Source organism: Papilio xuthus, unplaced genomic scaffold, assembly GCF_000836235.2.
Source record: "Papilio xuthus unplaced genomic scaffold, Pxut_1.1 DF825946.1, whole genome shotgun sequence".
Taxonomy (NCBI): Eukaryota; Metazoa; Arthropoda; class Insecta; order Lepidoptera; family Papilionidae; genus Papilio; species Papilio xuthus.
In genome coordinates, this window is record NW_013532703.1 from 6,537,143 (window position 1) to 6,561,448 (window position 24,306).

Below are 24,306 nucleotides of genomic sequence, written 5' to 3' on the forward strand. Positions count from 1 at the left end.
GGTTAATTAATGCATATAACAAATGTTGTGAACTCCTCATTGTGCAGGGCATTGTATGCACAAGAAACGTATCACAGATGTGATCTGGTCGCGGTACTGTTAAGTCTCATCCGCACCAAATGTCACTGCATTGAGTCACGCATTGTTGTCGCAACTGGGTCGGCTGGCGGCCGGAGGCTGGCGGCTGGCGGCTGGCGGCTGGCGGCTGGCGTGGTGCAACCCAACAAAGTGCTGTTGTCTTACAGCGAACAGGAAACGTCTCTCTCAAAAGTTTCCAACAATGGCGCCCTTTGATCCATAAAAATGATATTGCACTTCAATAATGTGCTGATAAAAATTAGAAAGCACATTACGAAACGGTGAAATCTCTTGGTCCTCTCATAATGTCAACTGTCAACTGTCAAGTTATGAATGATTTGCGTAATTACAATAAGTATAAGTTAAGTATAACGCGTAATTCTTTTACTGAATATAAAAGGTTAAATATTTTGATTCATGTTTTGTCCGATTCTGTTACATTTAAACATACAGATAGATCTTTGTCAGAGCAAAACTATAAGGTTAATTCATATTAAAAGGGGTCTGTTGTGTAGTAGAGATATATCTTCAGCGTTTCATGATATCAAATTTTCTCGTAAGTTTAATCTACATAAACTAAATTATCTAGTTCCAGTAACGACCTACTTGTATCAACAATAGTTAAACAATTGCTGCTGCCTCATGTAGATGTGTATCTAGTGGAGTTAGACGTTTGTTTCATTGTCGAAAATGTCAGTGTGTCAGTGAGCGTGTAACTGAAGCTATGGGCATTGTATGGGGCTGGGGCGCGTGGGCGACGCGACCACATACTGACGAAAGTGAAATGAGCGAATGTCTAGTGTAAATGATTGTTTAATCTTCCCTCTTTTTCACAATTAGTGATATTAATTCTATTTTTGATCATGAAAACACTAGATCTAAAAATCATTAAGATAACAACAAAGAGGTAGAACAAACTATACGTGTAAACTCTTTTGTTTATAAAAGCTAAATATCCAGCTCTATGTGTGATATCAGGAGATATTTGTAGGTATCATGTGACGGCACGCAATTACTTTAAAGGCCTCGACAGTCAGCACTCAACAGCATCAACAGAGCCATGATTAGGAAGTTATAGTTTCCGATTGTAAAGTTTTTATCAAACCTTCACTTTTTGTACAATATAACTTTTTGCTGTTTGTTTCGCTTCAGGTTTTCAATTAAATTATAAGAACATCGTTATTTATTTATAGACGCAAAGAAAATTATTTACCTATAAATAAGGAATTTAATTTGGCGAATGTGTAATAAAATAGCGAACACAGTTATTATCGCTTATAGAACATGCACATGACATGAAATAAACCACATTTATACATCACTGTTCCGTTCAAAAAACAATGATTGTAAGTGAAGTAAGTTACGAGGAAACTCCTACACATAACGTTTTGGTAAGTTCAGCGTAGAGGTACAGTCAGCAGCACAGTTTACTCACCTGCTCCCGCAGTATTGTAGCCTCTAAAGGCACATAATACAGGTGATTATTGCTTGGTTTGTCTCACAAAAGGTAACGAAACTTATTTAACAAGAGAAGCGGTCCTTTATTGTATTGGACGGTGATCCAATGACCTCGTTAGTACGGTTCTCACAAGCTGTCGCATGATCATCACTAAACAACAACACAGCCCTCTAACGGACTTTTAAATATTATTTATTTAATCGTTACGCCCAACATAAACTACATACAGCAGACGCGCCGGTAACTCATAGTGAGTCGGTTAAAATAACTATCCGTTTATTATCAGTTCTAGCCAAAACTTTCTTAAAATAAATACTATTTCTATGGACTATAACTAAGTGGAGATTATTTAATATCTAGACTATTGATGTAATGTGTTATAATAAAAATAAATAAAAGACAGAGTTTAAAAATATAATTTATTAACTAATCAATTTTGAAGATAGCCTTGGAGATGGTACCGGCCTTGAGGTGCTGCAGCGCCTGCTCGTACTCCGACAGTTTGAACGTCTGCACGCCCAGCTTCTCGTAGTCCAGGTATCTACAGATATTAACACTCATTCATTAGGTACATAAAATACTTTGGTGCCCTGTTTTATAGATAGAGAAGGAAATTAAAATATATTTTGGGATCGGTATAAAGGATCGAACATCGATTCCGGTGGTTTAAGTAGTTACCTGCTGCCCATGGCCTGCAGCCACCCGATAGCCTTGGGGAAGCTGAAGGGGTTGATCTTGACACCGATGATCGTTAGCTCCTTGTCGTAGATTTGGTAAGGATTCATTCTGGACAGAAATACAAAATGCATATATATATTATTTGACAGTGTATCAAGTTAAAAGTTTTGTGGATCATCTACATACGTATGCAGTACGAGTACATCGGCTATATCCAGATTTAGGCTTGTTAATTTGTTTATACACAATACGTACGAGGCTTGATGTGCGGGCGGGCAGCAACCGAACAGCACGTACTTGCCGCCGTGTCTCAAGTAGTTGAAGCTTATCTCCATTACTTTGCCGACGCCTGGAATTTTAAATGACAATTGCATTACTTCAGAAATACGCAAAATAAGCGAATATCTTATGAATTAATTATTACCTGTGCAGTCAATGATGACGTCATACAATTCCTTTTCAGCGGCCAACACGTCGGGTGTGACCAGCCTGAAGCCCGTGTCTGGAATTACGTGTTTTAAAACTACAGAATCTTTAAAAACATATCTAGTTAGATCTAGTTAGTTCTTTAGCATTGAATTGTTTCTATAAGTTATTCTTTCTACCCTAATCGGATGTTACTTATTTACTTTACTATTTGGTTACTTACCGAGCTTCTTGACTATGTCAAGCCTGGCGGTGTTCATCTCTGACACGGTGACGTCGCGGTGGCCGTGGTGGTGCAGAGTGGTCACCCACAGGTTGCCTGGCATTAGGCCACATCACATAAATATTATGACTCACATACCAACTACGTCGACCTTTATTCAGTTACCTAATGTCTTTGTTAACGTTTAAACACAATTTTAAACATGTATCATTTTTTCTATTTATCATTTATAAATCGAAACTGCTAACTGACAATCAATGTAAAATGTTTGTTGCTCGCATCTTTCTACAACGTAGTTTTTCTCACCTATAATGCCAGCGCCCACTATAAGGATCTTGCTGCCCACAGGCAGAGGGGAGGCGCGGTCGAAGCCGTGGGACACGCACGAGTAAGGCTCGCACAGACCAGCTAAATTTTGCAGATAAATTAAAAATATTACTTTATTTTGCCTGACTGAAATTACTTTTAAGAAGTAATGAACAACGAAATTTGACGGCTAAATTAATTCTCAGAAATAAATAAGGAAAAGGTCAATTCCCATGAATCAGCAACTTTGAATTGAAAATTATGAATGGACTGAAATATGGCATAAAATTCTATGGTCTGCTTATGATAAAATAAATTGTCTATGTTTATATTAAGATATTGTAATATTGACCCTGTTCGGTGGTGATCTGTGGCGGCAGGGCGTACACTTGGTCCTGGGGCACGCGCACGTAGCGCGCCCAGCCGCCGTCGCGCCATATGCCCACGGTGCTGTTGATGCCAGCCGTCAGGCAGTACTGGTAGTTGCCGGCGCGGCAGAAGCTGCACAGCGCGCACGCCCTGCAACACACACCAACGACAACACCTCGGTTACATCTTCTGTAGGCTCTTATAAACAGGGATACTAGTAAACCTGGTGTACCGATTTGACGTCTCAAATTTGCTGTGCATGAACAAAAACAAATAACAAAAAAGACGTGTCGCTTAACCCTTTTTTTTTTACAAACAATGAATAAGTTTATAGGTATTGATACTCCAGTTTACCTGTTGGGATCGACGACGACTTTCTGTCCTTTTTTGAAAATGGCGGCCTTCCCCACCTCGTGCACGGTCCCACTGAACTCGTGCCCCAGCGGCAGAGGACGCTCCTTGGAGGCTGGGAACTCACCCTGGGCAACAACACAAACATCACCGATGTATTCTAGATTGATAAAGCTCGGAATTGTTCATTGTTATCCTCCTTTTCCATTGGCCTCATTACCTGAATGATGTGAAGGTCTGTGCCGCAGACTCCAGAGTACTCCACTTTGACAATGACGTCATCGTCGTTAACCAGCTGCGGCATCGGGTACTTGGGGTCGTACTTCAGGGTCAGGGTCTTCCCGTCAAACACCAGTGCCTCCATGATGATAACTATACCTTACAAAGTAGGGACAACTTGGAATGAAGATTATAAATCGACATCGACAATAAATCTTTATGCGCAACAGTAACCGCTTCAATGACAGCCGCAGTCGATGACATTTTATCAATATCCATTCAGTCGTTGTTAAAAATATCTGATGACAAGGCATCCATCTATATAAACTTTCGCAATGATATTATATTTAATCACAAAGTTTTTCTTTACAACTACAATATTGATCATCAAAATTCACAAAACGCAACAAAACATACTGTTTTAAGATAAACTCCAATAAAACATGTTTTGTTAACAACAACATAGTGTCATAATGCATTTGAACAACTATTTACCTCTATTTCATATCACATAACAAGTTTGTCAATATTAAGTACAACAGTTAAAGGTGTAATAACACATGTACGTCCACTGCGAGACATACAGACAGACACACTCGCAGTGTACAGACAGACGCGAGGATGTTCTATTGTAATCAATCTATGACATCAACTCGATCCTACTGCCCTACATACAGGCCACATTTAAATAAAATATATCAACTTTATATAAATACATCTTTCTCCGATTAAACGCAGACTTCTGGCTTTTATATTAGGATAAGTTTATTTTGTTTGTGTTTATTTTGTACCAAATAAATCTTCCACGATTGTTGTTGTCGGTGTCGATGTTAACCTGAACTCTTGACATTGAAACATTTATTTGATAACAATAAAGTGTTTTACACGATTAGATAACAAGGTTACAGTAATGTACATATGTACATATGTACGTACATACGCGCACTACTATTACATTTATAAGATGATAAATATAATCTGTATTATTAAATTTATTACTATAATAATTTAAAAGCATTTCGTTTGTTATCAAACAGACTGCTATAGCCGCCTGGCTCCTCTTAAAATAATCACTTAGCTACTATACTATAAGGTAAACATTAAAGTTATTTAAGAGTTGCGAACTATTATTACATAGTTTCTCTTAAGTCTATTTAAACTAACAAACTTCTTACGTTCGTTCTTCTTCTTACTTACCAATATGTATAATATTATAAATGGGAAAGTTTAGATGGATGTGAGTTAGAAGGTAACGGCTCTAGAGACAGAACGGCTGCATGGATCTCACTAAAATTGGCATATATTATATAGAACATGCCCGGAAGGAGGCTACCTATTAAGTTTATATTTAAATTCCACGCGTTCAGAGTCGCGGGCGACAGCTAGTCATGTTATACGTAATCGTATCGTAAATATATCTGCGCGGACATTTCGGATTATATTGTTTTGACCTAAGACATACATACATACATACATACATACATAAGTAGAGGCAATCTCTTGATAATAAAGTATCATTGCTACTTCTACGAACAATATAAACATGCAACATTCTTAAAGGTATTATATCACACGTGCTTAGTAATTACATAATGGCACAAAATATTATAATTCTTCCTATATCTTATTTTAATACTCGTAGCTCTCAAATGTATACATACGCTCCTAGATTTGAAACTGTTCTTGCATGGTTTTAAATTCATTTTAAAGTATTGATTATTTACCTTATATTCAAAATAATACATCAGTATTTTTCGGAAATGCTATAGATATTATAATTACTATAATAGTTTATTTGCACCACTCTAGTATTTATTCAAAAGCAAATTTTAGAATATTCAAGGAAACTAAATTGTAGTTCAAATTATCGGATATATTTTTTAACTTAACAGTTGCATACATTTTGAATGTATTATGATTATTCCTAAAAGCATTGAGTTATATGTAACTTCGAATTTTAATTAATGGTAGAATTTCTAAACAATGTGTGACCACTGGTTCTACCAAATCTTCACAATAATTCCGACACTGTGACGGACTTCCGGAGTATCATAGATAAAAAACACATACCTGACTGGGAACCGGTGGCGCGTGTAAAGTGTAGGAGACTCTGCGTCCGAGTGCAACCCAGATGATAACGTACCCCTCGCAATGCCCGGCTAGGGTGACCAGGCTACCATAGAAGCCAGGAGAAAACTTAATGATGCATATTTTCAGAAGATAAATTAAAAAATCTCCGGCAGTTAGGTAGACCGGTTCTTTGGTTAGTGGCGACCTCAGCAGCGGCCTAAATGGCAATAACTTCACATGTAATTCTATAAAAAAAACAGGTATATAAAAACAAAAATATTTTTGGTATATTATCTCCTGTGCATTCCTTAACCCCTGTTCAGATTGTAATAACACTTTTATATGTATAAATGTATTCGTGACCATATGTTGGACACCCTAAACTAGATGAATCTATTTCAATAATTTGGTGGCAAGTTAAAAGGTCGACGTAAATTGTCCCCGTCAATGAATTCATGCATACACATACACATAAGACGATAAAAACTTCAGAAATACATCGTTTTAATCCCACTTTAGTCTACGTGAAGAAAAGGCAACAAATGAATCTTCTGCTCCTTGCTAACATTTGGCTACCATCATGATAATTCACTGGAAAACAGAATTGTTAGCAAAAATAAAATAGTAATAAAAAATTAAGCCGATATTAAAGATTAACGCTTATCAAAATGTGGGCTGTCAAATACATAATGGTTTTATCAACAAAGTTTATTAGATATTTTTTGTTTTTAAGAATTGCCGATGCTCGAAGAAGCTAGCAGTCATCCGTCGAGGTCTAGGTCGCGGGTTCCTATTCGGTCGGCCGGCATGACGATAATTGTAGTTAATTATCATTATTGAATTAGTATTGCATGACAGTCAATACTACTGTCAAACTTCCCGTCAGATTTACGTGCAAAAGAAAACAAAGCATACAATATCTTCAAACGTAGGCATTATGCATTTTACAAAATACCAGGGACCCGATCCGGCTTCAGCCGGGTGGCATCTCTGTCGGCGCATGATTAAAATATCCAGTAATAAATATAGTGTAGCTTCCCAACTGTGCACATTTCTTTCAAATAGGTTCAATTGTTTTTGAACCTACTAAACAAACAATCATTAGTTTTCGAAAAAAAAATTGTTTTACAATGTGATATAGCGACATCTAGTAGTGGAATATAAAAATCATAAGCATTGCACTTGAATGAATAGAGATGTCACTGTTATTTTTGTTCGCTGTTTCTTGATGTTAAAAATTAAAATTTTCGAATAATTTATTATCATATACCTATTATTTAAACCCTAACAATATGGCTATAGGCTATTAAATTTGATACACGATTATCAATTGTTGTCAATGATCTACCATAATCAGGCAACACTGAAGCGTTTGTTCTGTCACTGTCACGCATCCGTTCTTTGTTCATCGTTCATTACGTTCTTAATCTGCACGCTCACTCACTTAAAAGTTTGTCATTGGTTGCGAAGTCGTGATTCTTCCATTCAATTCAATTTCAATCAAAACGAAACGAAAGTTGTCTGTTGTGAGTTGTGTGGTGAAGCGTTGTTTGCAATGGCGTTTTTAAATTTAAAATACGTACAAATAATACTATGTTTAGCAACAGTTGGTGAGTTAATATTTATTCTTTTTATATACTAGATCACACTATGCCCTATTTTGTGTACTTCAAAATTTACAACGGTAAGTTGCCGCTTCGTGAGCAAGTATCTTTTGCGTTACACACAATCTTCAATTGTTTACCGCCGCGGACTGCGGACACGTAACGGCTGACAGACACACCCTTAAAAACACGTTCTTTTGTTTTTAAATTTTTAATTTCCTTATATCCAGCTCCATGAACACTAATTTAATATAAACATCAAATTAATTAGTAACTTGAAGGTGCCACAGTTTGCCCATTAACTTTATGAGAAGTAAAAAAAAAAGAAATTTTGGTGTGAAAAAAATTAGTTCTCAAAAAAGACTTTTTGGAAAACGTGCATTTAATTAACGCCTCAGGTTCTTAATTTTAACGAAAAATTGACTCAATTTTTTGCCATGAATTGCAAAAGAAGTGACACTTGTCTTGAACATAATATCTTTTCTCGGTTTTTTTCTAAGAGTATAAGAGGTATTGTTGTAACGTTATACAAGCATCAAGACAATGGTTTTAACATTTTTGTTGAAATATAACACTTGAAAAACATAAATCAAATTTTAAAAGTTTAGTCTTACTTATATAAGTTCTCAAGTGTCACTCAGAACTTTTATTTAACATCCATTAAAAGGAAAATTGTCTTAGTTGTCCTTAGTTTGTTCTTAGTAAGGTCAGGCTGGTGGTGGTCAACAAGTAGATGCTGTGACTCGTCTTACAACACATCTCCACGCTTTGTCTCTATCCGTAGTTAATTTGTCTCACTTAAGTTCTGCATTTGTTTCCAAATATACTCTGTTATAAATAAATAGTACATTTTATATTTAGCAAACTGTGATTTTACATTTACAATTTGTTGCACCAAATCCACATTGATATTTTATTTTATATTTTTGTATGTTTTTAGCAAAAATATGTTTTACTATTAGAGTGTTACATTATCTAATAAATGTGCACTTATTTATTATAAAATATATGTAGTTGGAAGCAGTTAAGATGGAATTTATTAAGCAACATAAAGCACATAATACATTTCTCAGGGTTTAAATACTGCAATGTGTTATTCGGTTCATAAAACCACTCATAATTTATCAATTCTAATAATTGTGGCTTAGTTTCACTATAACTCTAGCTGCTACATCACACTCATCTGGTAACTAATTCTACCCTTAGTAAAGATCCAGTATTATAAATCTACACTTATAACTGTTTAAGTAATCATTTAACAAGTGGCAGTATGGTTCAGAAAATTAATGTTACAAATTGCACACATAATAAAGTACGACATTTAAATGAACACACTAAAAATTTCGTCTTTCAAGTGTGTTCGCAAACCACCCTTAAGTCAGATAGATCACACAACTGCAGTAACATAGGGTTTGAAGGGGTGAAACCGGCCACTATAGTTGGCCAATGGCGCGCGGAGGGGTGCGGGGTGCTTGCCGGCACACAATTTGTCTGCAACCTACCCTCCTTGCGTTGTGTTTGTCAAATTTGGAGCAATTACCTTGTCCGTTTTATAACGTAAAATAACTACGTACATTTAAAAATTAATGCAATAAGGGTTCTAAAAAATTTCTTATTTTCTTTTAGTTATGTGAAAGGAAGATGTTTATTTAACTGTTTCCTTATCATTTATGTATTTTATATGTATATTGTAATGATATATATTATTGTATAAGCCATTGCCACATATTACCATCGAGCTGAACATTGAAATTGCAAAATGGCAGGTATCTCCATACCTTCATACCAAATACGTGACTAAGTACGAGTTTTTAGCACTAACTCATCACTTGTAAAGATGCAATTACTTGTAGCCATTACAATAATAATAATAAACTATTATAATATAAATATATAGCACAAGACAAAGTGATTATTGTATTCAGAATGTATATTGTAAAGTCAGATGAATTGTGCTCAAGCAACAGAATGTTTGTACGAATGTTAGGAAATGCCTTTTATGCGATTTCGTAAAATATCAGTTGCAAAGTTCATTGGATTCGTAGCAAAGCTGTAATTAGTTAGCGAGCAAAAAGCTTTAACAAAACGGGGAAGAGGGAAGTTGGTTGCCGGGTGAGCACGTTGTCAGTTACCTCGCCCTCCTGCTCTCCACCCCGCACCCGCTTCTGGAAGCGTATTATCAGTAATTCGTACTCGGCAGGGAGGGAGGCGCGCCCCCTCTTTGCCTTTTCTTTGCAACTGTTACAAAAGAGAAAGTCGGCATTATGTAAATTAACTTTAGAAACAAAGTAAGTTTCCGTTTAAAACTTTATAAAGCCTTCAAAATGTTAACACACTATTTAATCCAGTCAGGCCAGCAGTACCGCCTCACCATACATCTCAATGATCTGACATCGCGCAAGGGCATTACTAAACTCATCTAATGTATCACAAACACCATATTCTGTCACTAAGCATAATTTACTTGTTCATTTCTACAGCACGTGGTCTGCGCACGCCGACGATTTCGCACATAACTCAAGAGCAGATCCGTGACATCGGCGGGCAGGTGGACCTCGATTGCTCCGTGCACTATGCGCAGGACTACCCCGTGCTGTGGGTGAGTGCACACTTTTATGTTAATGTACTCGTATTACTTGAAGTATGATGCATATTTAAAAGTGATGTGTAATAATTACTTAGTGGGTTGAAACAAACCTCTATGAGTACACGGATAGCCTTCAGTTGTCTCGTGACCGGCAATTGAATACGTTCATCGTCCTGCCTTACGCAAAAAAGCAGGTTATTTGATTCTCTGAACCATAGAATGGTGTGGAGTTAGCTGGGATTATTAACTATATAAATTTTATACATCTTATTCAAGTATAATTTTTACATAATGTAATTTTAAAGTCTAATTTAGACTTGCCAAAACCATTTACCTCCGGATGCATTGCAGCATGTTACACGTGAAAACACTCCGTGCAGCTTTTTTATGTGTGAGGGGCGCACACCCCCAGCGCACCCCGCACCCGACGCACTCGTCGCGCACACCTGCCTGCTGCTTTTGTCTCTGGGGAAATATATAAACGGGATATTTTCACCGTCGAATCTACCCACCATAGATTTCCTCATCCGATATATAATTCAAAGATTCGACGGAAAAAAAAGAAAAAATGTATGTAGGAATAACTTCCAATCAAAACCAGTAAATTAAATATAATTTTTAAGGTGACACTTTAATGAATGTAGTATATAAACTTCCTACCAAAATTGTGCCAAAAACGGTCTTTACATTAATGTGCAGGGTGATCTTTATGCAGTGTCACGCTGGCCGCATTTACTGCAGCATTGCGCTCGCTGCATTGCGGTTGCGGCATGTCCCCTACCCTGTGCATCGTGCTGTCTGCCGACAACAATACTTTACTATTTATAGACATTTTAACACTTACTAAAATGGTACAAACTTTAATGTAGCGTACTGCTCTATCCTCTGAATATGGTTGCACAATTATCATTTTTTTCTCTTAAAGCAACAACATAAAACTAATAATAATTCAATGTCATGATGCCATTGAAAATAACTAAAGAACACATCAATTATCCATACCTAACATAGTCAAAAAAGGGCAATTAGAGAAAATAAATTTGCATTCCTATAACCTAGCTACGACATCACAAATTAAACGTTTCGTTTCGATACCTGTGTCATTTTCGTAACAACATTTAGTATTCATTGCACGTAAAACTCCTGTAATACAATTTCCTCCCCCACATTTAAATGGAGCCCTCGGATTGAGAGGTATCGCCTGCCCCCTGCCCCCTGCCCCCCGTGCCTGCCCACGCCCACGCCCAGGCCGATGTGTATGTCGATGCGTCTATAAGGGTATTGACAGAATCGAGTGATTACCTCTACCCGACCTTCTTTGTCTGTTTGTTTGTATACACTCGGTCATGTTGTTTGATATGTATTTAATCTCATTTAGCATTAATACCATGTCAATACAACTCTTCAATTAATGATTTTTTTATCGCTTATAATGTTCTTTCGCTTTTATCGTTTATAATCGCTTTCTCTCCTCACTATTGTCAATCTCTAGGCGCTTTTATCTACTGTGTGCCTGCCAACGCGTCTGCAATGTAGGTATTTGCTTATAGGGGTTACTGCACTTCAAGTAACCATTTTCATATTAAGTAAAGATTTTTATACATCTGCGAAAGTACTTCGAAACAACCTCCTCCTACCTCTAGTTGAGTAAAAAAAATATAAATGAAATAAACTAGCAGAGTGTAGTGTGCCACATTAGTTGATGAGTAAATCCCTTGCGAGCTCGGTCAGTACAGCACTTAGGCCGTCTAAGTATCGGAAAGCTGACGCCGAGTCTCTGTTTGTAACTACCGCAACATTACTAACAATATGCATGACACTCACAGTATGCACTCGCTATATCTTTCTGATATATTCCTTGTCAACTGTAAATGTAACTTTTTAACCCAGACTCAGTAAGGCTGGATGAATGTGCGTTCCACCTTTTTTATGGCATCTTTTTTATTGTAACTTGCTTGGTATTTATATTTAGCGTTATCACTTTCTACATACAAAGTTCAAGTAATAATGTAGTACAGAACAATAACAAGTTATCACGGTCACGGTACAACAATAACATATGAGAGATAGCTTTTAGCCCGGGTTATCTTAATAGGTATTCATTGTGGAGTAAATCATTTCTTTCTCCGACAAATTGAACATAACGAAACTTGTTGAATAAAAAGAACAATTTTACTTGGCTTCACTAAAATACCAAAGAATGTACAAATATGTATGTTTTACACTAAACATACTAAACTCCCTTTAAGTCTCAAAGGTTACAACTATCAACTAGGCCACGATAAATAAAAACAAATTATTAGGAAGCCGTTGAAACCACGTTAAAATAAAACGGAGATAATATTTCCGGACTACACATCTGGAATCAAAATGCACATGCATCGAATATTATAAAATTGTTGTTTTGTTTTATCTTTATCAAGTCGACAGCTATGATCGTAGCCCGCAGTAGCGAGCGATCTGCACACGTAACCTCATCACCACTTAACATTGTATCTTGTTCCAACTTACACCGCATCGAGGTTCTAAAATAACTGCTCTATGTCGCTTATTATAGCGATATTAATATGCAAACTTTAATCATTTTTTATCTAGCTGTGCTTCGCAGAGTTGGCTGCAGTAACCTTAGCGCGCATACTCAATCTTTCTGCTTTCTCGAGGGTTACAGCGTAATAAATAGTTTATAAATTTCGTTAATAGTTGCGCCGTTCTACAGAATATGCATTTCTCCGATTAATTTAGTACTTTCTACTTCATCACGTTCAAACTAATTTTTCAAGTTTGTTTTGATAGTATGTAACTTCGTCAACATGTTTCTCTCCCTTTTTAGAAACTATTAAACTAGTGTAACGAACATCATACGACAAAAAGGCGATGACTACGTTTCAAATAAACGACGGACGTCTCATTACTATTATAGAAGTGGGAAATGAAAGTTAAATATCGAAACAAACTGGGAATTGCTAAGGAATTTACATAAGTACGTATGTTCATACGATTCTCGTAATGAGGGCAAGGGGCACCTCAAGTAGTTTTAGCTCGCTGGTGCGCGCCGGCCGCTGTGTAGAGGTGGGGTGAGATCTCCCTCTGTCACCACACCCTCGTGCAACCCTTTTGATGTGGTACACGAGTTCGGAACGATTATTACAAAACCATGTAGCAGGTACTACCTTGTTGTCTTAATAAAGTGGAAATAAGATGAATAGATTATTTTAGAGGGGAGAACTAAGCGATTTGTACCTGCTCACATTTTAATAAGTACATGACAAAGACAACCTGCTAATAGTCCTAGAAATGTGACTGAAATTGAACCAGCATTATATAATGTTGTTTTTGAAATGGTCACTTTTTGTTTCATGTATAGAGAGGTTACTCTTCGATATTTTATATTATATCATTAAGCCAAGTATAGTTTTACTACGAATGTAGTATGTGTGAATAAAGATAAAGCTTTTAAAACGTTTGAATGTAAAAATATCAGCATTTATAGCATACACCGACTTGGATGAGATGTGACGGTCATTTCTAAGCGTGCATTCACCACACTTTTTACACCGAGTATAATAGAATCTTTAGAAACGAAAACGTCTCCGACCTTTACAATTTTTGAGACGCGGGGCCGAGCACCAACCGGCTTCATAGATGATGGAAGCATCATCTATGAAGATAGAATATATAGAAGTATACATGTAACTGGAGCATCACATTATGTATCTATATACAGAGTACAATATATTCCGTGAGTAGCGTATATATGACTAATTATTGGATGCGTGTGTTGCAGATGAAGTACGACCGGCAGAAGACGACGGAGGCGCTGCCGCTCTCCTCCAACTCGGGCCTCATCATCCGCGACTCGCGCTTCTCCATGCGCTTTGACGCCGCCTCCGCCACATACACGCTCTCGGTCAGCCGCACTCACACGCACACCGACCTGCAGCCTGCGCTGTGTCACACCTCGCACGCGAACTGACCGGTGTCCATGGTGTTACAGATCAAGGACATTCAGGAGACGGACGCGGGCTGGTACCAGTGCCAGGTGCTGCTCTCCGTCAGCAACAAGATCACGGCGGAGGTGGAGCTGCAGGTGCGCCGCCCCCCGGTCATCTCCGACAACTCCACGCGCTCCCTCGTCGCCAGCGAGGGCGAGAGTGAGTCACGCGCCATTAAATCTACTACACCGATTCTAGCTTCTCATTCTGCATCCGGCTAAAGTAACGTCAAATCGTTCCAGGCGCACAGATGGAGTGCTACGCCGGAGGGTTCCCGCCACCGAAGATATCCTGGCGCAGGGAGAACAACGCCATTCTGCCCACCGGTGGTTCTATATACAGGTAAAGTTCTCGTGTCAACTATACGAACTGCTAACAACAAAAATACCTTTATACAAATTGTAAATAAACGTATCTGTGTGTGTGCGCAGGGGCAACATCCTGAAGCTGAACTCTGTGCACAAGGAGGACCGCGGCACGTACTACTGCGTGGCTGAGAACGGGGTGGGCAAGGGCGCGCGTCGCAACATCAACCTCGAGGTGGAGTTCGCGCCCGTCGTCACCGTGCCCCGCCCCCGCCTCGGACAGGTACCGCCCCCACCTCCACCTCCACCACACCACACCACACCCCACACTCCGCGGGTGTCAACCTGTATCTCCTCTGTGCAGGCGCTGCAATACGACATGGACCTGGAGTGTCACGTGGAGGCGTACCCGCCGCCCGCCATCTCCTGGCTCAAGGACGAGGTGCAGCTCTCCAACAACCAGCACTACAGGTACCCGCCTCACTCGCCTCACTCGCCTCACCTGTCTTACTGGCAGAGTGCGGGGTGCGAGGTGCACTAGAGCTAACGGTGTGTCATGTGTCTGTGCGCAGGATCTCGCACTTCGCGACGGCGGACGAGTTCACGGACACGACTCTGCGAGTCATCACGATAGAGAAGCGGCAGTACGGCCTCTTCACCTGCAAGGCGCAGAACAAGCTCGGCACCGACGAGGGACAGGTCCAGCTCTTCGGTCAGTACACGCTCCTCGTCCGGCACCTTCCTCTCATTAACTTATTAAAGTTAAACTTTGCATAGACTTAGAGTCTGTAGTGTAATGAATGAGTTAGCGCTTTGTCTGTATGAGCTCGGTGCTGGCTGAGGGTGCTGAAGGTGCAGCAGCGCGAGCAGCGTAGTTGTCGTTGTGTGGTGAGTGCATGCTCGCTGCAGCATCGTGTCGTGTTGCATTGTAGAGACGATAATCCCCGTGTGCCCGCCCGCCTGCGGCCAGGCCCGCTACAGCAGCGCCGCGCCCCCCGCCCTGGCCGCCCCCCACACCGCCCTGGCCGCCGCCGCCGCCGCCCTGGCCGCCCTGGCCGCCGCCAGGTGAGCGCTCGTCCCCACATTTCTCTGTAGTACTACTTGTTGAACTTAAACATTTGCTGCATGTATTTTCTAAGTAGGATTGTGATTGAAACGATATTTAGCATTCGCTACAAACAGTTGGGGGTATCGTAAGGATACGGAACACAGAGGATGTACATTTGCTTGCAGAGTCATCAATCCCGGACATTAACTACCCGGGTCTACGGCCCGACCCGCAGCTGTACGGCGCCGCGCCCCGCACACCCCTCACCCTCACCCACACCCTCACCCTCCTCCTCCTCCTCCTCCTCCTCCTCCTCACTGTACTTCACTGAACATATGGAACTAATGACCTACACCTGCACCACTTCACTTCACTTACAGGCGGAGAATCAAATTAATGTTAGTATAAAAATATTTTTGCTCACGTAAGCTTTATATTTGTTTGAAAAAGTCTACCGAATGAATTAAAAATATAAATGTTCTCAATTAAATAACTCTGTCTCTCTCTCTCTCACTGTATCTCTTACACATATATATATATATATATATATATATATATATATATATATATATATATATATATATGTGTTATATATGAAAGTACAAAGAATTCAATGAAGTGATACATTTTACACAATAATCATAAATATAGAAAAATATATAAATGTGTTTATGAAAGTAAAGAATAGAAGTATTTAAATATCGTAGAGACAGAAACTACAGTTTAAAATATAAAAACAAATCTATATGAAATATGTTGATATATCATATAGTATTACAAAATGAATGTGGTCTTTACTTTTTCTTAAAACATGTCATTTTGGCAGCTTCACTTTTTGAATCCGCCATGTTTGAACTGTAACAAAAATGGCGGACTGTATTGCACGAGATGCAATTCAAAGTAATTTATTTTGTTGTAGGTAACATTAGTTACGTAAGTTTAACTATTTTGTTTTCTTTTTCTCTAATGTTTAATTGATCTGATTTATCTACATTTTATTTGTAACAATTGACTCTTAATCTGAGGTAAAGATGATATAATTTTCTCAATATATTTATGAACATTGTATGTACTGTGTGTGTGTAGTACGGTGTGAGGCTGATTTTTTATATACAATTGAATCTTTTATAGAAATAATTTTGAATGACATCACATTTAGAGATTTACAATTTATTATAGAACTTAGGATTATTGTATTGTGAATAAGAATAGAATAGAAAACTCGGGACTCCAGAACATTCATATGAATTCTTTAAGAATAATACCTTTCAAATTAAAATAACAAGATGTTTGTTAATAAAAGTGGGGTGAGTTTGAGTTGATGATGATGATGATATAGAATATAGAATACCTGTAAGTCTGCATGTGTACGTGTACATACGCATGTGTCAATGTAGAATATCTCGTCGTCTACTTTCATACTTTTGTACCGATCATATTGTGACTATCGCAAAATATCCTCACCGTTATTTGTGTCGAAAACATTTTTTTTATATATCTGTAAGATTGCTTCATTTAATGCGATACAATTTTAATTTTAAATATATTTGTTTACTTTCTTGTTTCAATTTGTCATTTACTCATAAGAATTGAAGCTTATCATTGTATAACATTTAGTTGCATTTATAAAGATTTTTGTAATTTAAATAGATACGCCATTTGTTGTGAACGATCTGATGGACAAAGGTTTCTGAATTTCTTATAATTTTTCATGTGAATAGCTTAACATTTACGATGAAGTGATGTTTTTACCAAATAATGATAACAATGTAAGTGCCACGCTCCACACCATATTGTTAAATAACTAAACCGTACCCTCATCTCTCTGTCTCTCTGCAACAATCACTTTCTCAATAGAAATTAATTGAAGTAAAATTATCTTTTAATATGCAATGTTACCGAAAAATGTACCATTTTTGTAATTTTTCTTTTATAATGGCAAATAAGCAAGCGATCGCTGAACTTGGCCAAACGGTGAAGCAACGCCGCCCATACGCCCAGATCAATTGCCTAATTTTAATTGACGGAGGAAGAGACACATAGAAGGAGAATATTTCCCCTTCCTATGTGTCACCTTCCCATACTTTCCTTAAAGAAAAGGGTGGGAAGGGAAAGAAGACTATTGACGATTGTTCTTGTATTGACAAAGTGCGGGGTACAGTTACAATAAAATTATATCATAAGTGAAATCCACCAAATAACTATCCGTATATTATATATATGTATATATATAGCTAGTAATTATAAGCAAACATTGACAGTTTATCATTAATCTGTTCACAAATATTGACAATATCAATGGATGAATGAATGAATGGATGGCCTCCAATATTATTATAACTAATAAACATTTTGTAAAATCTTGTAAGTCAATAAAATTAATTAGTCGTAGGATATTTTAGCAAAGTCTCGAGAGCATTTCATGAAGCGGAAATTTTATATTGAATTTATAAGACATTCCAACAAACTTTTGTATTTTAAACTTTTACACCTCACTTGATGTTTTGACTGATTTTTTATTTGACTGAAATATTCCATCCATATTTTTTTTAATTTAAGATCCAGTTTACCCCCTTTTGGGTTGTAAACACATAATAGCTAGAACTGTAAGTAAGGCAGCTACATCACTTTCTAATATATTTACATGTAATTATTTTTTGTATCTTTATAATTTGAATAACAAAATGTCGTTTAACTATAAATACGGATTTGTTTGTAATGCAATGAACTTTATTTAGTGTGTGAACAAGTTTTGCTTTGTAGCTCATCGCGAGAATCTCACGTGTTATAATTATTTGCCATTTCCATTTGTTAGTGTAGTTTTGTTTAAATAAATAAATTAAAATGCAAGTTTTTTACTTTATATTTGTAATTATAAAATAATAATCCCCCGACTTCATATATATTGTAATATAGTGTACGTCACCCCGCGATAGTGAAGCTTCCCAACAAACTTCATATCCGTTCACTAGTTTCTCAGCGTACTCAATGTGTACAAAATGAAACTGATTGATCATATCATCTGTCTCAATGAAACAAAATTAACTAAAAATACCTTTATTCAATTAGGAAAATATTAGCAGTCTGTATCACAAAGCAAGAGTCATAAAAACTTACTTTCATGTAATTTGTGTGAGTATATATTTGTTCATTAAAATTATTTACTAATAGTAAGGGCAGTATAGTGTACTTGCCAAACCTTTTACAATTTTAAAATGATAGGACAAACTGTTGGACAAAGATAAATCACAACACAAAATATGATGTAAACATACTTGTTCCATAATGCATCAGAAATAATTAACTCTTCATAATAAAGTCTTCAAAAACATTATAAAATCTTCCCATGGACAAAATCCACTTTTATCAACTTTACAACTTTTTAACTCCAACTTTATAAACTGAGGAGGACTTTCTAATGTCAAATTTAAGCCGTCCCTCAGCTGTTCAGTTGACTGATACACATAATTCACTTTTAAAAAGTTCTTCTCACTGTTACTATCGTACCATTTCTGAAACACAAGTTTACCACCGACTGGACTCTTTTCAAATTGTTTATGTAATGTAAAAGCTTTGAAATTCATGCTATTCAAAACTGTGAGAATGTTTGCATCGTGACCCATCACCAATGTCACTTTTGGATTTTCCTTTTTGTTAATAAATACATCTGACATGTATTTTATGAGAGGAGAGGCAATGTCTTTTGCAACAAGTGTCGTGTTAAAAATAACATCGTGATAACCCTTGCTTATCGCCATTATCAGCTGCCACTGCGTGTCGTCACTTATCAAATCCCAGGCCACATCTTGCATAGGAAAACCTTCGTAATATGACATTACAAAAGAGTCAATGGCCGACTTGGCCACTTTGAGAGGCCCCAAAATATTTGGTTTGTACCCTATATTTAATGCAATACTATTTTCATCTGCACATAAGTCACATTCCTTTTTTACTTTGCATTGCACAGAATCTCTGTAGTCTAAAATATTTTCTATAAAAATTAATGAATTGTTCAATGTTAAATGTTTGAGTCTGGCCTCCATTTCCTTACGGGCAACAGTCCTGAAATGTACAGTGGTGTTGTGAATCACAGGATTGAACACCGGATCTGACTCACCTTTAAAATGTACTTTGACACTGCAATTAGGAAATGCTTTCTCTACAAATGACTTTGCGGAAGCTTTTGTTCTCTGTTTTGCATTAGCATATGCATAGAATTTATCTTCTGTTGGACATGTGCCATCCAGCAACCCCTCCTTTTGTAACCAGGCTGCAAAGTACTGGCCCATGCGGCCCTCTAACAAGGCACCTTTGGCGGTCAGGTATCCACTTTTTACATTCCAGCTCGGCCATGGCTTGGGACTTAACTCGTTTAAATTTTTAGATAACGGCGTTCGCACATTATGTCTGCTTAAAATAACAACTTGTCTCAATGAATATGAACTCTCCACTGAATTCAAACATAAAACACAAACAACAAATATTAATTTTGTAAACATTTTAAAATGACAATCGGAGTCTGGCACATTCACAACGCGCCAGTTACAATCTCTCGTAAACTGCAAACGAATAGCTTTAGCGCCACTGCACGTATTAAAATAATATTCCTACGTAACATCATTGTGTAAGAACTAAATTAGGACTTGTTTAATGTTAAAGTGTGTTCAAAGTTTTTGCGCAACTAGCACTATTTACTTACCATTTTCCATTTATGTAAGGACGAATGATTTGAGGATTTGAATATCAGTTTCAATATTAAACTAAAACATTTGCACGATGACTTTCGGCTTTCTTTTATATAATTAATACTTACGTTTTTTGAATGATTGGTTGGTTAAATTCTTATAAGCATGCAATTGCAAGCCGGTGCCAAAAACAATAAACGCAGAAACGGATTTTTGTTTACATAGCTCCACGACATTGACACTTGACATTTCACAAGCATTTTCATTTCTCATTCTTCAAACTTCAGACAAAACACAGCTAATCAGCCATCTGTCATAAAAAGACAAAGCGGCAAAATAAAGGATAAAGGTAGACACACACTGACACTTATTAGACCGCTTAAGTTAATATTGAAAAAAAAAACATTGATTTTGTAGAATTTTATATTGTAATTATTCATAATGATAATTTACCATTAAATATTCAATAAATGAACTATTTATTCAAAAAAATAATTATTTTCATAGGCACGGCTTGTCTTATAAATACAAACAGTTCTATGATTTGCGATGTGTCAAAATAATATAAAACCTATGATAAAGGTCCATTAGCCCACGTCGGAAGCACCGGACACACGGATTAATATTTGCTTTGCCTTGATGCGGTGTTTCAGCACGGGACAATGGACGCGTACCTTAGTAGATCTGTCACAATATTTTTTCATCAATTAAGTTGGTGTGAAACGAAACGTTATCGTAAACAAAAAGAACGTTTCAATATCAAGTTCGATGTTGTAAGCACTCCTTGAGTCGCAGAGTTGAGCCCCTTCGTCCGCAGTGCGAGACGCCACGTGACCGCTAAAACTGCCTTACAAGAATTCGGCATTCGCCGTAGAGGACCTTAATATCTTTAAAATCATCTAAAAATGTAGAGGAAGATGGATCAACTTATTTTAAGATTAGCTTACAGTATAAAAGACATCACAATTTGCTTAGTGGAATTTTCTTTTCAGCGCATATTTATGAATTGAAGTAGGTAAATAAAATTCAAATTTTAGGTAAATGTTATATGGAAGAATCCAAAACTTTTTGAAACTGATTCCAAGGACAAAATCCGTCGCTATCCGCGCTACAGTCTGTCAGCTCCAGGCGCGCCCACAGCGGCGGACTGCCCAGCGACAAGCGAGATGCATTCCGAATATGATCTGTCGATTGATAAACATAATCTAGTTTCAGTAAATCTCGATTCGTGTCCCCGTCGCGCCACTTCTGGAAAACAATTTTCCCTCCAGGCGGCGTGGCTTCATACTGATGAGGCAGCTCGTAGTACTTGAAGCCTAGCGCCGACATCACCGAGTTCAAGTTAGAGTCGTGTCCAAACAGCACCGTCACTTTTCTTGGTGGGTCATGTTCAAACACTGATTTAATATACTGTAATAAAGGCTTCGCCACATCTTTGGCGAGCGCGGTGCTGTTGAAGCGAACGTTTTGATTTTCTCTTATTATCTTGGACAACAGCGCCCACTGCTCGGGTTTCACGATCTTGCCCCACGCCACATCCTCCTCGGCCATGCCTTCGTAATAACTCATAATAAATGAATCCATTACGTTGTTGCTCGTCGCTAACGGCCCCACAATATTAGGTTCCCTTCCGATGACATACACGATCTCATTTTTACCTTGAAGGAAATCACAGAAGTAATCGCTCCTACAAATATCAGAACTTTTCAAATCGATTATATCGTTTAACTGCTTGTAAGCGGCGTCGAGCCTCAATTCTTTTAATTTTTGTGTCATTTCGGAGGTAATTTTCTGTTTGGTGGTCTCGGAAGTGTCGCGCAGGATGGGATTGAACACGGGGTCCATGTCTTCGGAGGGGATGCTGTACGCGCTGATGCTGCAATTTCCGAACGCGCCGCGAACGAAGGCGCGCGCCGACTCTCGCGTGCGTTGCTTCGTGTTCGCGTAAACAAACACCTCATCATCTGCCGGACATCCAGGTTGGAGCAGACCCGTCTCTTTCAGCCATTCGGCAAAATATTCCGCCATGTAACTCTCTAGTAGGGCACCTTTTTCTGTCAAATGGCCGACTTCATTTTTCCACTGGGGCCATTTGTAAGGAGTCGTGTTCTCGAGCCTCGCTGTGAGCGGGGTTCTGATGTTGTGTCTGCTCAGAATGAGAACTTGCTTCAATTTGACACCGTCTATTGTATTCGATAAGCAAACAAGAAGCAATAAAATCACGTATTCGTGTCGTCTTCCCGCCATTTCTGAAGGCCACTCAAATCGTTTTGAAACGTAAACGTATATTAATAATTAACACTCATTAAAATCAAAGAAAAACACGATAAGCAGATTTTTTAATTACTTTGATCATGACATTAATATTGTAAGTTGAATAAGTAGAAAGGTGGTGTTGTAAGGAGCGGCGCGGAGGTGCGGCGGGCGGCCGTCTGGTCCGGTCCGGTCGTGTCTGACACCGCCACCAGTGAGCCAGACTGACTTCGCGGCTTTGCTAAATAGTACGAATATTTCGTCATGCGGGAAATATATTAATAAACTTTGCGACTATCTATCACACCGCAGCGATATGAACTAATCTCTCGTCCCGCCGTTTGTTTGCCCTTGCATTGATATTAGAAATGTCGCAATTATTTCAATTAAATGTAGACGATGAGCATGCTAATACTAAGAATTGAAGAATAGAAAAAAGTCGTACCATGGCGAGTGGCGCACCGCACTGTGGCTGGACATCTACAAGTAATAATCCGTTATTTCTTCTCTCGTGAGTTATAAGTGAAACACTCGTAAAACATAGGAATTGACAGCGTCGTCGAAATAACTATTATTTTTTGTATACTACGGGAAATATGCGGTTGTATTGATCAAGTTGTAAAAACGAATCACGCGTCGGTATAAATAACGTCGCGGTCCGTCGGCAAACGATCGATTGCATTTCATTATTGTTGTTCCGCCTCATGACCGCACAAATGTGATCTCCCTGCTGTGCGGCTGGGGCGTACTCACTGCTACTGCCAATCATCACCTGTTGTTTTAATAGCATTCTTCTGACCAGTGCTATTTTTCTACTAAAACTTTAGAAACGTAAGGATCCCATCACACCAGTGCAGTAATGAGAGGGATACGAATTGGCGATTATCCCTAACGGAACTTGGACTTGTTTTTTAGATTTAACAATTTGGCAATAGTAACAAACTTTTAAATTATTTTCGATTCCCACGACCCATGATGTAATATTTTGTTAGATCTCCAAAAAAAGACTTCGTTACCGGTCTTGTGTGTTTATGTAATAATTCTGACGGTGAGTTCCCGTCTTACGCAACGACAGCTTGTTTGTACGCGATACCATACATTTCTCAATAATATCAATAAACAGTAATATATTTATTTATATATGTTTATTCATAATAAAGTGCAAGTGGGCTAGGACACGTGGCCTGTCTGCAACCTGGTAACCAAACGTGTTAACCTTTTATTTGTACCCCACTCTATCTGATCTCATTTTAAGCTCAGAAATTATCTCAATCTACTTTCAATCTCAGCTTTAGTCTATCTTTGATACACATGTAGATAGATAGATAATAGGAACAGGGAATTGACCATCCTTTAGCGCAGCACTTGATGTGGACCGCCCTTATTTCCTCACAAACAACATTTACCTTTGCTATAGAATTGCCAATTCACTTTGCACAGGCGTTGACATGGTCAAGATGAAGCGACTCGGTCTCAAAAGTACGTGTTTACATATCCTCAATCCTTAGTAATATTATAAATGAGAAAGTAATAAAGTAATGAAACTCAAGTTAGTTGTTAATTAGGAATAATTTTAATGAGTATAAAAGTGTACAGTTGATATTATACTTGATACTATACAAATGCACAGACAAACTTAACTACAAATGTATC

At 37.9% G+C, this 24,306-nt stretch overlaps 4 protein-coding genes across 8 annotated transcripts; 1 reads left to right on the top strand and 3 right to left on the bottom strand.

Annotated features, from left to right (window-relative positions):
- Window positions 1-1,939: 1,939 nt before the first annotated feature.
- Window positions 1,940-23,116, bottom strand: LOC106124335 (D-arabinitol dehydrogenase 1). Of its 2 annotated transcripts, XM_013320886.1 has the most exons (13): window positions 23,099-23,116; window positions 10,705-10,835; window positions 9,916-10,021; window positions 6,180-6,282; window positions 4,111-4,268; window positions 3,894-4,018; window positions 3,523-3,689; window positions 3,171-3,272; window positions 2,865-2,960; window positions 2,640-2,717; window positions 2,471-2,564; window positions 2,216-2,323; window positions 1,940-2,078 (listed from the first exon to the last, which is right to left on the bottom strand). In XM_013320886.1, exons 1-13 carry the CDS (start codon window positions 23,099-23,101, stop codon window positions 1,964-1,966), a joined length of 1,386 nt encoding a protein of 461 aa, XP_013176340.1. In that variant the 5' UTR covers window positions 23,102-23,116; the 3' UTR covers window positions 1,940-1,963. The 2 variants fall into 2 exon arrangements, with proteins under 2 accessions (XP_013176340.1, XP_013176341.1); XM_013320887.1 differs by lacking the exons at window positions 10,705-10,835; window positions 23,099-23,116 and adding an exon at window positions 10,248-10,335 and having other exon boundaries at window positions 1,943-2,078.
- Lac (septate junction protein lachesin) lies at window positions 7,613-16,178 on the top strand. Its single transcript, XM_013320892.1, has 9 exons — window positions 7,613-7,789; window positions 10,264-10,382; window positions 14,155-14,277; window positions 14,365-14,521; window positions 14,605-14,704; window positions 14,794-14,950; window positions 15,032-15,138; window positions 15,240-15,379; window positions 15,901-16,178. Exons 1-9 carry the CDS (start codon window positions 7,735-7,737, stop codon window positions 16,044-16,046), a joined length of 1,104 nt encoding a protein of 367 aa, XP_013176346.1. The 5' UTR covers window positions 7,613-7,734; the 3' UTR covers window positions 16,047-16,178.
- Window positions 16,273-20,693, bottom strand: LOC106124337 (glucose-1-phosphatase-like). Of its 4 annotated transcripts, none has more exons than XR_001228205.1 (2): window positions 20,529-20,693; window positions 16,273-16,570 (listed from the first exon to the last, which is right to left on the bottom strand). XR_001228205.1 is itself a non-coding variant. In XM_013320891.1 (2 exons), exon 2 carries the CDS (start codon window positions 20,002-20,004, stop codon window positions 19,024-19,026), a length of 981 nt encoding a protein of 326 aa, XP_013176345.1. In that variant the 5' UTR covers window positions 20,005-20,122; window positions 20,529-20,690; the 3' UTR covers window positions 18,757-19,023. The 4 variants fall into 4 exon arrangements, 3 of the variants coding, with proteins under 3 accessions (XP_013176345.1, XP_013176344.1, XP_013176343.1); XM_013320891.1 differs by lacking the exon at window positions 16,273-16,570 and adding an exon at window positions 18,757-20,122 and having other exon boundaries at window positions 20,529-20,690; XM_013320890.1 differs by lacking the exons at window positions 16,273-16,570; window positions 20,529-20,693 and adding exons at window positions 18,757-20,122; window positions 20,415-20,514.
- On the bottom strand, window positions 20,848-22,812 carry LOC106124336 (glucose-1-phosphatase-like). The gene is given in 1 exon segment (NM_001311985.1): window positions 20,848-22,812. A coding segment is annotated over 1 exon segment (1,203 nt). The 5' UTR covers window positions 22,648-22,812; the 3' UTR covers window positions 20,848-21,444.
- Window positions 23,117-24,306: the final 1,190 nt, after the last annotated feature.

What these genes read in the sequence shown, in the direction of transcription:
- Lac (XM_013320892.1), top strand. Translation starts at nt 7,735, where the DNA reads ATGGCGTTTTTAAATTTAAAATACGTACAAATAATACTATGTTTAGCA. An exon ending in CCGCCACATACACGCTCTCG is followed by an intron (nt 14,278 to 14,364) that starts GTCAGCCGCACT and finishes ATGGTGTTACAG; the next exon opens with ATCAAGGACATTCAGGAGAC. An exon ending in ACCGGTGGTTCTATATACAG is followed by an intron (nt 14,705 to 14,793) that starts GTAAAGTTCTCG and finishes GTGTGTGCGCAG; the next exon opens with GGGCAACATCCTGAAGCTGA.
- LOC106124337 (XM_013320889.1), bottom strand. Translation starts at nt 20,214, where the DNA reads ATGTTTACAAAATTAATATTTGTTGTTTGTGTTTTATGTTTGAATTCA.
- LOC106124335 (XM_013320886.1), bottom strand. An exon ending in TGACATAGTCAAGAAGCTCG is followed by an intron (nt 2,718 to 2,864) that starts GTAAGTAACCAA and finishes ACGTAATTCCAG; the next exon opens with ACACGGGCTTCAGGCTGGTC. An exon ending in CCGCCCGCACATCAAGCCTC is followed by an intron (nt 2,324 to 2,470) that starts GTACGTATTGTG and finishes ATTTCTGTCCAG; the next exon opens with AATGAATCCTTACCAAATCT.